This window comes from Dinoponera quadriceps, unplaced genomic scaffold, assembly GCF_001313825.1.
Source record: "Dinoponera quadriceps isolate SergipeBrazil2010 unplaced genomic scaffold, ASM131382v1 scaffold3162, whole genome shotgun sequence".
Taxonomy (NCBI): Eukaryota; Metazoa; Arthropoda; class Insecta; order Hymenoptera; family Formicidae; genus Dinoponera; species Dinoponera quadriceps.
The window spans coordinates 827,751-839,591 of record NW_014557929.1 but is presented as its reverse complement, the minus strand read 5'-3'; the positions used below and the strand labels follow the sequence as shown (position 1 = coordinate 839,591).

The 11,841-nt window shown below is 47.6% G+C and overlaps 2 protein-coding genes across 2 annotated transcripts in view; one reads left to right on the top strand and one right to left on the bottom strand.

Annotated features, from left to right (window-relative positions):
• The window catches only part of LOC106749516 (calpain-C), a 35,906-nt gene extending 29,726 nt beyond the window's left edge, over nucleotides 1–6,180 (top strand). The window contains exons 5-16 of the mRNA XM_014629042.1: nucleotides 1,781–1,967; nucleotides 2,052–2,126; nucleotides 2,451–2,620; nucleotides 2,887–3,059; nucleotides 3,535–3,629; nucleotides 3,734–3,966; nucleotides 4,661–4,830; nucleotides 4,939–4,997; nucleotides 5,255–5,402; nucleotides 5,464–5,580; nucleotides 5,691–5,749; nucleotides 5,862–6,180. Of these exons, the coding sequence (XP_014484528.1) occupies nucleotides 1,781–1,967; nucleotides 2,052–2,126; nucleotides 2,451–2,620; nucleotides 2,887–3,059; nucleotides 3,535–3,629; nucleotides 3,734–3,966; nucleotides 4,661–4,830; nucleotides 4,939–4,997; nucleotides 5,255–5,402; nucleotides 5,464–5,580; nucleotides 5,691–5,749; nucleotides 5,862–5,888 (1,513 nt within the window). The 3' untranslated portion in view covers nucleotides 5,889–6,180. The remainder of the gene's footprint in view (nucleotides 1–1,780; nucleotides 1,968–2,051; nucleotides 2,127–2,450; nucleotides 2,621–2,886; nucleotides 3,060–3,534; nucleotides 3,630–3,733; nucleotides 3,967–4,660; nucleotides 4,831–4,938; nucleotides 4,998–5,254; nucleotides 5,403–5,463; nucleotides 5,581–5,690; nucleotides 5,750–5,861) is intronic.
• A 474-nt stretch (nucleotides 6,181–6,654) lies between these two features.
• The window catches only part of LOC106749512 (dipeptidase 1-like), a 119,818-nt gene continuing 114,631 nt past the window's right edge, over nucleotides 6,655–11,841 (bottom strand). The window contains exons 6-8 of the mRNA XM_014629032.1: nucleotides 11,171–11,331; nucleotides 10,314–10,443; nucleotides 6,655–9,751 (exon numbers count right to left, since the gene is read on the bottom strand). Coding sequence (XP_014484518.1) covers nucleotides 9,620–9,751; nucleotides 10,314–10,443; nucleotides 11,171–11,331 — 423 coding nt within the window. The 3' untranslated portion in view covers nucleotides 6,655–9,619. The remainder of the gene's footprint in view (nucleotides 9,752–10,313; nucleotides 10,444–11,170; nucleotides 11,332–11,841) is intronic.

Below are 11,841 nucleotides of genomic sequence, written 5' to 3'. Positions count from 1 at the left end.
TTTTCATCCGGGCGGGACCGGGGGGGGGGAGGAGGGGGAGATTTCGTTATCGTTAGGTCGTTGCGATGCCATAAAGTGATGGTAAAATTATGTTATCCGCTCTCTCATGTCTCGCATGCGAGACCGCCCTGAGTGCTTTTGCGCGCGCTTTGCTCTCGGAATATTCGCGCGTGTTCATTTACGCGAATACCTCGGCGGGATTCCTCGATTATTATTGCCGAGTATGCGGAACGATACGGAAAAAAGGGTACTAACCGCACGGCCGGTGGCGGTGAGTTGCGTCCTGTGTTTATCGTAAACGCTGAGAACAGAATTATCCGAGGGATTTTGTTTTCAAGTTCCTTCGCTACGATGTCGGGAATATGCCAGGCCGCAGAATGGCCCTGACGGGCGAGGCGAGGCTGGGAAAAGTTACTTTCTATTTTTAACCGAGTGAAGTTCCAAGTTACTCAATCAAAAACTAATCACTCGCCCGCAACCTTGTTTTAAGACGTAAGCAGTAAGCAAATTGACCAGCCACGGTCGTTTATTGGAAGAACAATCGATCGTGATTTGCTTACTGCTCACGTCTTAAAGCAAGGTTGTGGATCAGTTAAAATTAAATTAACTTATTAAAGTTAAAGGTTAATTATGCAAAACTGTATATATTAGGGGGACCGGAAAGTAATGTCGTTTCTGCGCATGTCGATATTTGATTTGATTGATTTTTACCGCTCCGGCATTGAAAATTTGTATACTAGATGGCAAAAGGTTGTTGATAACGAAGATGAATATATTGTTGATTAGAAATAAAAACTTGTTAAAAATGTAGTCGTGTGAATTTAACTTAAGAAAGCGACATTACTTTCCGGTCCCCCTAATATATATATATTTTAGTGTACATTGAGGTTATTATAATCCTATGCGGACGCCAATAATCGCGACGTGCGGATACGACCTGCCGGTTGCGTTACGCCGTGCGAGTTGCGAAATGAAGAATTCCCACGATGATGAGACCGAATTCGTTCGGCAGTAAACCTATCCGGAATATCGAAGCCGTCGTGATTATATCGCCACTATATTTAGACATCGACTCATCGAGGATTGATTTGATGAAAGATACCTGCGCGGTACCTTCGCAAGAGCGCATAGCGCGCACCAATGTCAGCGGCGAGAGGTCGTGGGTGAAAAAAATTCCAGCCGTCCGCTTTCCCTCATCTCTCTCGCCGACCGAGCGGGATGAACGCGATTAAGAAAGTCCACCGCCGCGTTTTCTCCGCGCTCACTAATGTGATAGCGATGAGAAAACGTTCCGATTGATCTCTCGCCATCGCGATGAGCCCGCGGCTGATGAACGATGGCAATTCCATTATGATTAAGTCGCGTCGTTCATCACGCCAGATTGACGAACGTTTAATCAGTATAGACGTTCATTTACTCGTCCGATCATTCGTTACTACTTCTTGGGTGGTCCGCGAGAATGGGAGATCGAGTACGCGGGTCGGACGTTTGTTTTACACTTCTGCAAACCTAATTGACTGATTTCTCGATGTCTCGCCAAATATTTTGCCGTCAGATATCATTTGTGTGAAGCTGCGAATTACTTTCGTATGAAAATAACAGTAATAACATTTAAATGGCTGTAGTTGTAACTATTCCCTTCAATGCGTCTGGTTGTGCGAATTATTTTTTACAGTTTTGAAGTTCCGGAAAGGAATCGTTTTTTTCCTCAATTTTTCCGCGGGCTTTTTCGTTTCTCATCTTCTTTACCGAAAGTCAATGTGGTTGTGATTCTGTTTAGACTTCACGGTTCTTACGAGGCGCTTAAGTACGGCACATTATTGGACGGCTTGTCTGATCTCACGGGCGGCATCACCGAAAGCATCGCGATTCGCCAGGACCCAACAGCGTGCGGACGCGCGCTTTCGAAACTTCTGGACATGACGTCCCTCATCACTTGTACAGTAAACAACAATCAGCAGCAACAGGTAGACCCGCGGTCTCCCACAGATATGGAATTTCACCGTTTCTTTCAGCTATCTCACGTTCACGCGCCTGTTTCTTTTTCCTAGATACGTGCCAGCACAGAGAAGCTCGCCAATGGCATACAAATGGGAATCAATTACAGGCTGTACGCGATCGAGAGGGTCAGTAGTATCGACATATATCGACAAGTGTCGCACCCGGCTTGTTATTCGCACTTCCAGTTTCTCGTTTCCGGGTCGGGTGTCCTTGATGCCGAATTCATAGTGTGTTAAAATATTTGTGGCTTGAAATCATAATATTCGCCAGTAATAATAATAATAATAATAACAGCGTGACATAACTTGAGGTAATAATCGGAGAAAATAATAATCGGTAAAATAAATGAAAGTAGTGAAATGTGTTGAAATAATTGTAAAATTGCGCGTGCGAAACAACGAGAATAACGCGACGGAAGGATAATATCCGAATTGATCCTGGCACCGCAGGTGGAAACTTTCGACGGGGAAGCGGTGCAATTAGTGAAATTGAGGAACCCTCTCGGGCCTGGTGGCGAATATGTGGGTGCTTGGGCGAGAGGCGGCCTCGAGTGGGAAGAAGTGCCCGCGATGGAGAGGGAACGGTTAGCTGTGAGGAACATGGCCGAGGGAGAATTTTGGTGAGCTTGTGAAAAATCATATTGTATAATCCGATTACTTAATTAATCGGTCGTATAATTTGATCTCTTCCGAGATATATGACGCATTGATTAAAGGAGAAGAAAAAATGACAAGTCGCGAAAACTCGGAATTGAGTATCGTCGAGATAGATTCGGTGACTAATATAGTGAGTCAGATCGCGATCCACTGAGCGTGTAAACTGTCGTCGGAAGTTCGTCATCGCGAAACGTTTTGATTGCAACCGCTGTTGTTGCGGTTTCCACAGGATATCGTATTCCGATTTCGTTAAGACGTTTACCCATCTGGAAGTTGTGCACCTAGACGCCGAAACTTCGAGAGATGAGCCGTCGTTGCACAGTAAACACACTTGGCAGATGAAATTGTATCAGGGAAGTTGGAGAAGGGGCGTCACCGCGGGAGGATGTCGAAATAATCAAGGTTCGATTATCGCCTATACATCGCCCCGAGTCGAAATTTCCGTTCTAATAGTCTATTAAGTCTTCGAAGGTTTCGCATTGTACTCCCTTTGATGTTACAAATGGGAAAATATTTCCATTTACTCTGCCTGAAGACTTAATGTGGAATTTAAAATTTCCCTTCGGGAGGTCTAAATTCCCTTTGTAGCGTCAACTATTAATGCTTCTTTAGTGCTACAAATGGGAGGTTACTTTCTCCGCTTGAAGACTTAATGCAGGACGAAAATTTCGACTCGGAGCCGCAGGAGATTTTTTACGCCTCGTCATTAATATTACAGTTAAATTATTTTCATTCGCGGAGAAATGATTGAAAAAAATTCGTCGCGAGCGATCTCGATTTCGAGAGCTTTAGTTACTTCCAATATCAGCTGAGCCAAATTGAATCGAGTTACCTGGGATATACGGACGATGTGCAACAACTGCATTCTTCTTCGCAGAAACCTTCCACATAAACCCACAGTTGCATCTGATTCTCAGCGAGATGGAAGAAGTGATCGTGTCGTTGAATCAGCATTCCATTATGGAGCCGAAAGTAAGAAGAATCGTTTGTTCAGTCGAGTCGCTGGCGCGCGCGTGCGACGTGTCACTTATCTCGTTGGCACTAATCGCACCTAATCGTGCTTTTCCTTCTTTCAGGTGATAGGTTTCACCGCGTATACATTGCCGAAGAACAGCACCGAGTCGATAAACAAGCAGTTCTTCAAGAAAAACAAGTCCCTGGTCAATTCACAATACACGAATAGCCGGCAGGTGAGCCACAGGTGTCAGCTCGAGCAGGGTGGTTACCTGCTCGTACCTACGACCTTCGAGCCGACTCAAGAAACGAGTTTCACGTTACGGGTCTACAGCAGTAAGCCTCTAAAACTCAAGTAGGTATACGTATATACGCATTTACCGATGTCACATACGAGCGATGCACAAAGGATCGTGCGGCCGCCGCGTTTAATGCCATGCGGCATACGCGTTAACTCACGCGACGGTGGGATTATACGACTCGCCCGCCTTCAACTGCACTTTTAACATCTTCCTCCGGCCATATTTCATCGGGACGCACCGAGTAATTGCGTCCTAAACCATACGCCCTTTCGTCGTCGGCACAATATATCGGGAGTTTTATCGCGGCTATAGCGATTCGCTGCCTTTGTTCAAAGCTGCACGCGACTGATTCGCGACTGACATACGCAATCGCTTTATTCCCCCGTTATTAAGTGTCTCCTTTGCGATTCAAGATGCGTGAAGTCGTTAATGAGAAGGATCGTGAGGGTCGCTGAATGTCGAGTAGAATTCGTAGCGGGAAAATCAAATCGCTCGGCGGGATAACGCCGGATTTTCTTTCCTAGATTTTCAGCGCACATCCCCCGGCCCCTCTTTTTTATTCATTTAATTATCACATCCTACGTTATCAAATCCTCTGTTATTTAAATCACACGTTGTCGAGTCGTACGTTATTCCAATTCAATTCCGCCCCTCCACGTTATCCTACGTTATTTAATTCCGAACGAGGATTTTCACTTTGCGGGAGAAAATGACGAGAGGATGTACGTTTGTCCATCGGCGTTTCAGGTTGCTGGACACTGCGCCGTCGTTAATGAAATCGGCAATCGTGAAGGCGCCTCCTCTCGAAGGGAAAGGTTTCTCTCAGTACGAGGCGGTGTTTCTACAGCTCGCCGACGAACACAGAACCGTAAACGCCTTCGAGTTACAGGAGCTCTTGGAAGCCTGTTTACCGAATGGTACGACGCGTTTTCTCCGTCGTAAAGCGTACGGAAGATCTCATCGAGCGCGCCGAAATAGCCGGCAGTGTCAATCTTTAAACGCTCCGTTTTCTCTTTAACTTGCAGACTACATCAAAAGCTGCGCCTGCATGGAAGTCTGCCGGCAAGTAGTGCTCACCATGGACGTATCCTTCGAAATCAAGATTTTGCTCTTCAACGCATCGTCGATCTCGCGTCACTATTTCTGCCCATATTTTCTTCGCGCGTGTGTGCGTGTAGACTTCGCTTCCACCCACCTTCGTCTATTTCGATCTGCCCGAGTATTTATTTAAAGTTTCCTTTCGCCGTAGAGTGGGTTTCCGATCTCTTCATTGATATATGCCGCGACAGCGAGCGCGCACGGGCGATATTTTCCTTACATCTCCTCGGCGTCGATAAACAGAGTTCCGGGAGCGGCCGATTGAAGTTCAACGACTTCAAGGATCTTATGTGCAGTTTAAAGTACTGGCAAGCCGCTTTTAAGAACCACACGAAGGAGAAGACGGGCATACTCAAGGCGGAGAGACTGCGAGACGCCCTGTTGGAAGTTGGTACGTAGGAAGGGAACCGCGGACATTTCATTTTCTAGTCTGACCGGAGCTTCTATCTCAGGTTTCCAATTGAACACGGACGTACTGTCGATCCTGATTCTGCGATACATGAGGAAAGACGGGACCCTTCGATTCGGCGACTTCGTCTCGGCGATACTGCACCTGAGCGACGCGTTCGGTACGTTCGTCGCGTTAAACGACTCCCTGAATGATTATTAACTCAACTAATCGTAATAATTATTCAAATGATTAAACCGCTGGAAAGATTTTAACAATTCGTTCATTCAGGTATATTCGAGAGCAAGGACCCTTTGCAAAACGGAACCGTAAAGCTGAGCCTGTCAGAGGTGCGTAAACTTTCTCATCAAGAACACCGATATTTGTTTTCCCGATATTACGAATATTGGTATGTGTGTGCGCGTGCCGAAAGATTTGCTGAATCGCGAATTTTCCTTGCAGTGGCTGAGATCATCTCTGATGTGCTGAGGGAGTGTCAGTCAAACCGTCCATACGTCTACCTTGAAACGTCTGTAAATAACATTCTTTTTTTATCTCGACACTAGGCGTAAGCTTTAGCCATATTAACGATATTAGCGCGCGACTCCGCCCATCTCTTTCTTTCACTCTGTAAGATAATGTCATTGCTCTTTTTTTTTTTTACTACATTATCGCTCGGATCATCATTCCCTCCCGTGTAAAATTACGATTAAGGAGCTATGTATGATACGTTTCTTTGTGTAAGCATATCGCACTGGATAATAAAATTAAGTTTATTTTGCATAGTTCCTGCATACGTACCTTCTATCGGAATACGCTCGTAACGCGCACACATGTAAAACTCGTGCAGATTCAATAAAAGTGTCAATTGCATCCCCAACGTATAGTTAAATAGGAACGACACAAGGACCCGTATCCAGCGGTACGCACGCTGTACACTGTCCGGAGTTGTAAATTGTTGTATCGCCAAACACTGTTCCGTTGGCTATTTGAGTTATCGTTGTTTTCGGTGGGAGTAAATACATACCGTACACACACACACACAGTCGGCATATCAAAGGTTGCAGCGCTTTTCGACGAGTTCTCCGCAACGCGAATTCGATAGAAAAATATACTTTCTGAGAATCGCTGAGAAAGAAATTCACCCATCGGACACGGGATGCGTTGCGAAACTGATCGAGAAGAAACTGACCGTCACAGATGTAACGAGATGGAGCGGTGACGTCGCAGGAACGGAATGGAACGCAGCGGCGAGTTACAATAGAAACATTTATTCATAGAATTCGTTCGAGAGATACAACGGAACCTTTTGATATCCTATAATTTACCGCCTACTACCGACGTTGTCGTCGGAGCGAGGCGTAATCCGCGCGGACCGATTGATTCCTCTCGCTCCGTAGTGCGCTCCTGAGCGACCCTCCCTCGCATTCGGATCGTGGCTTTCATCCGGCGCGGATTACGTAATAAGTGCACACGAGACACAGATAGGTGGACGGCGATATGTGAGAATTACCAGGAGCAAATCGGCGCGATTTAATACCGTACCTTGCCCCGTACGTCTCGCCGTCGTTCCAGGCAACCTCAAATGCCCCGTCGAAGACTTTAGATGATGATGCTTTGATCAAGGAGACGATATCGGGCGCACAGATCGCACCCGGTATAATGCGTCGAAAAACACGTAACCGATCGCGTTATTAGCAGTCCTCGTCGACACCTGTGTCGCTGCGAGCAACGTTTGAGGGACCCCGAGCGTCGCGTCGAGTATCGCGAGAAAAGAGAGGGAGAGAAAGAGAGAGAAAGTCGGGTTTCTCGTGCAAAACTAGACTGGCTTTTGCTGTACAAAATACGTGTGGCTCCTCGTCATTTCGTGGCTTTGATATGTGCGAGTTTGGATGTTTAACGTTAGAAAATCCGACGACCGATCACCGTCCGCCGACGGCCTCGCTCGGTCCGTAGCCCTAATTTCTGTAACTTTTTTCACGACAACGTCGTTATCCAGCTACTCTGCCATTTGTTATTCCTGCACCACGGCAACTGTTACGACGCTGTCGTTGAAAGTCGCAGAACAGGCCTACCGGGGTAACTGCGATTTTCTCGATTTCGTTTGGCGCCTCTACACTTTTTCAGGGAACTCGGCCGGAGAAATCATAACGTCGGTGTAACGTCGATGCGCTTCGTCGCTAAATTACAGCCTCACTTGGACCGTACGTACGTATCAATCAATTATCCGTTCGCGGAAATTACATTCTACAAATTAGAGAGAGAGAGAGAGAGAAAGAGAGAGAGAAGAGGGAAAGAATCGCAGGATCTGATGAGTTTTCTTTTCAGCGAGTATTTTCGCCCACGCTGCTCGTAGAAACACGAGCGTCGATAGTGCATCGCTTCTACATTCAATTTGAGACACTCACTTTTTTTTTTGTGGAGAACGTGTTTTCGTTGGTGCAATGAAGGGAAGGAAGACGTTCATAGGTATACAGCCGGGGTTCACAGTTTCACACACATATTACGATCGTTTCCAAGAGAGGAAGACATCGAAGTTTTTAGAAACAGTCTCTCGTGCATCGGCGCAATGACGCTTTATGTTTATCGTCGCGCGGATATTGGATGGCGTTTCTTCGCTATCGTTTAGATATTTACATTGATCGTCGTCGAAAGATTACAGCGAGAGATAACGGAGACATGGCGCGGTGCGCTCGAGAGGTGGACAACCAGCTCTCGCCGTTAATGATCCGCTGGGATCTTTCTACCGAAGTAGAAAAAAGTCTGTTTGCGTTTTTTACGGGTGATTTGAGGCGACAAGCGTATTATTTCCGCGCCGATCCGTGAACGTAAGCTTACTTGTGAACCTGAACATTTCCACCCCGTCGCTGAGCCCGACGAGCCCGACGAGCGAACAAGCGTGCGCCCAGATAGAACGGAGGATGACGATCGGCGTGAAAATGACGTCAAAATGATGACAAAATGATCGAAGGGGTGAGCACTCTTACGGTCATTTTCCCGTCATTTTCACATCATCGCGATTTTTAATTCTACTTCGGGTGGTTTACAGTAAGCTCGACGTGTCGTGCTGAGAGGAGATGATTTCTGCGCGATTCCTGAATGATCTTACACGTCGTACACTCAGAGTCATCTATGCTGTGTCAATCCCCAGGCGGAAAACTATACGATTTTCAGCCTTGCATACATGCACACACAAGGTCAAAATAAGATGATAATTAGAGTCGTTATAACCCTGTCAGTGTAATTAGAGTTATTTATGCGACTTTCAACCTCATGGGCTTTACGTATAAAGCTGAACATCGTGTAATTTTCCGTCTAGGGAATAGTACAGTGTACATGAGGCCGACTGTATAGTAGGCCCCATTAACACAGTTCGATTCCCTAGGCACAGTAACATTCGGAAATTTCCAATCGGGTGCATCATTTCCGGATATTTGGGCGTCATGACCGCTGCATTCGGAGCATCGTGGTAAATTCAGCGAATAATCAACAGTCATGATGCACGGATATGCGGACATAACGTGCTCGCACATTGGAAATCTTCGGTATGACAGTGTTCAGGAAGTGGGGGCTGCGTTAATGAAGTCTTTCGTACGACTATTTTCCTCAGGTCTGATATGCAATACGTCGTATATCGCTGTCGGATGCCGGAACACCGTCGATGGTCCAACGAGGAGGGCTCGTTTTCGAAAAGTGAATTGTCTCATTGGCTGCGTCCCGACATCCAACAATGGGATACAATATATTGTTGTACAACAGGCCTTACAGACGACTATCAGCTGGCACGGAAGATACTGAAGTAATTCGTATTGGAATCTCTGCCGATAGTCCTGTAATTATTCCATCGACCACGCGGTCCCGGCTGCCTCTCTGAATGTAACATCGAACGCAAACGCTCTCGTGGGAGAGCCGAAACGCAAATCGATACGAATTTCGCTCGTCGCCTTCGTGAAAGGGGTTATCGAGGTAGGTTTATTTTGAGCCTTCGCAAACGTCGACGTTTAATTGAGCTTTCGCACGAGGTCCAGAGAACTTTCGCGAGCGGTACAGGCCGCGGTAATTGAGATAATTGAATTTTCGCCTTGAGTCGAGTGCGGCGGCGGCGGCGGCGCTCGGTGTATCCGGCTTGTCTCCCGGTCGTTGCGCCCGCTGAACGTAATGCCGTGCGGGTGTAAGATTAATTTGCATGTCGCCGGCCGCATTGCGTACTGTCCGATCGATCAGACTTCCATGACCCTTTGAACGGAATTAATATCCAGGGCGCAGTTGCCGATCGCGTCCGGCGAATCCGGAAGGTACTCCTCGGACGGCGTGATCCCCGCTGTCCTCATCTCGTCCCGCACCCGCTCTACCTGGTGCAACAATATTAACGTTAATCGTCACACCGATGTCGTTGTGTTCCGATCGATACGACGTAAACAGAAGGAAAATCGGTACTTCGCCGGCAAAGTTTATAATTAACACGCGCGCGTCGCATTCCCCGTGAATGTTTATTCGACCGCGGCTCGAAATTATACGAGCGTTACATTCCCGTCCGGAGTCTGGAAGAAAATTGTGTAGAGTTTCTCCAGCGCCCATTTGAAATTTCCACCCGGGACTACTTCTTCTCGGTTTCGTTACTTCACTCTTATTCGCAAGCTGCGAGCTCGCCGTGGGCCGCTCGGGAGGAATAATAGCGGCGACGATCGTCGCAGTCGCGCTCGCGCGACTACGGAAATTTGTTATCGTCAGTTTCGCCTTTCACGCTCGTCAAGTATTTAAGAGGGGCGCGGATTTATGAGCGCGAGTGGGGAAACGTTATGCGGCGGCGGGTGCGCGAAGTAGCATGCATCGCTACGGCGGAGTTATGACGGTATTAAGGCACGTCGGCCCGTGTACGTACGACTGCGCCCTGAGACCTTAATGGAGCCTAACCTGTGTGAGGACCCGCAGTAGATTCAAGCCGGCGACTTTCTTCAGGTCGTGCACGTTCCACTTGCCACTGCGGAGAAGTTCGGCGAATAGTTCGGGATACTTGGAGACGTCTTCGAGACCGCGGGGAGTTCTGCGAACGAGAGAGAGAGAGAGAGAGAGAAAGAGAGTTTCGACGAATAACTGATATTAGACGTCTCGTCCGGCGGCCTTTCCGCCGAGGAACGGGAAAATAACGCAAATAGCTTCGCCGAGACTTCGTTTCTGAGCGATCGACTCGGTCACTAAGGAAGCCCTCGAGTCTCGCCCGGGAAGCGCACGCGAATTATTGGGTTGCCGCGAAAGTTCGTCCCGATTTTTGCGAGATCGCAGGATACATGTAACGATCGTTTATTTTGAAATACAGTTAATCGAGAGAGGAAGAGAACAGCCGTGTGATTTTATCCTTCCATCTCAGAGGGATTTCAGAAATAATTAAACTTACCGTGCTACCAACGAACATCCAGCGAACGGCTTCTACGGCGGTCTTATCTTTCTCTCTCTTACCGGTTACATTCACCTTCCGAGTCTCCGATATCCCACCTTGTTTACAATCAATCGATCAAGTGCGCGTCGTTTTATTCGATGACCGTCCACCATTTCTCCGGTAGCCGTGTAACTTTTCGACGGCAATATAACCCCGCGCTCGTGAAAATTCTCGGATTTCTGCGCGGAGAACTAATTAAAGATAAACGGGACGAGCTTCCGCACGAATCGATACTTGGAAATCAAAGCATAACTGAGAGACATATATATCTTGCTGGTGGTTGAGTAGGAATTGTTAATTAATTTCATCCGAATGCGTCTTATCGTCGACATACTTGTTGATGCCGTCGAAGTCCCCGCCGACTCCGATATGGTCCACGCCAATTAGATTCCTAATGTAGTATATGTGCTCGGCCACGTCCGAGACGGTGGCTTGAGGGCCGCACTTCACGAAGTAATTGTAAAACGTGACCATCACCAGCCCGCCGTTGTCAGCCTGGAAAACATAACGAGAAGATAACAATTACAGGGCGCATAATTTCGCGTCTCGCGACCTGCGAATGCGATCACTCTTTGCGCCGGGAATTTCGGCGAAACGTTCGTAACACGCAATTTTCCGCCGGTGCACCCTGGGAAAACTGTGTATCCTGAGCGCGCCTTTGCCTCGAAAACGAAACGTTCGTACATCCCCCCGGGGGTGCGACAGAGGGATCGATAGAATCGACGACGAGCGCCAGAAGGGAGAACCTCGTTATCGCGGCACCGCGTTCACTGTCGACTCGGTGCCGTTAATTTTCGACCTTGATAATTCGCCTCTTAACGAGCTGCAGCGAGCCGGTGTACCTTAATGGAGCACAAAACTCGACAATGGAAAGGAATCGCCGCCGGTAAATGTTTCGAGCTATCGGACCTCCAGCTGCCGCACCGGGATAATTATCTATCCGCAGAAAGGAAAGATCCGGTCGCGAGAAGAAGAGAGACAGGCAGAGAGGGTGGGGGGGGGGGG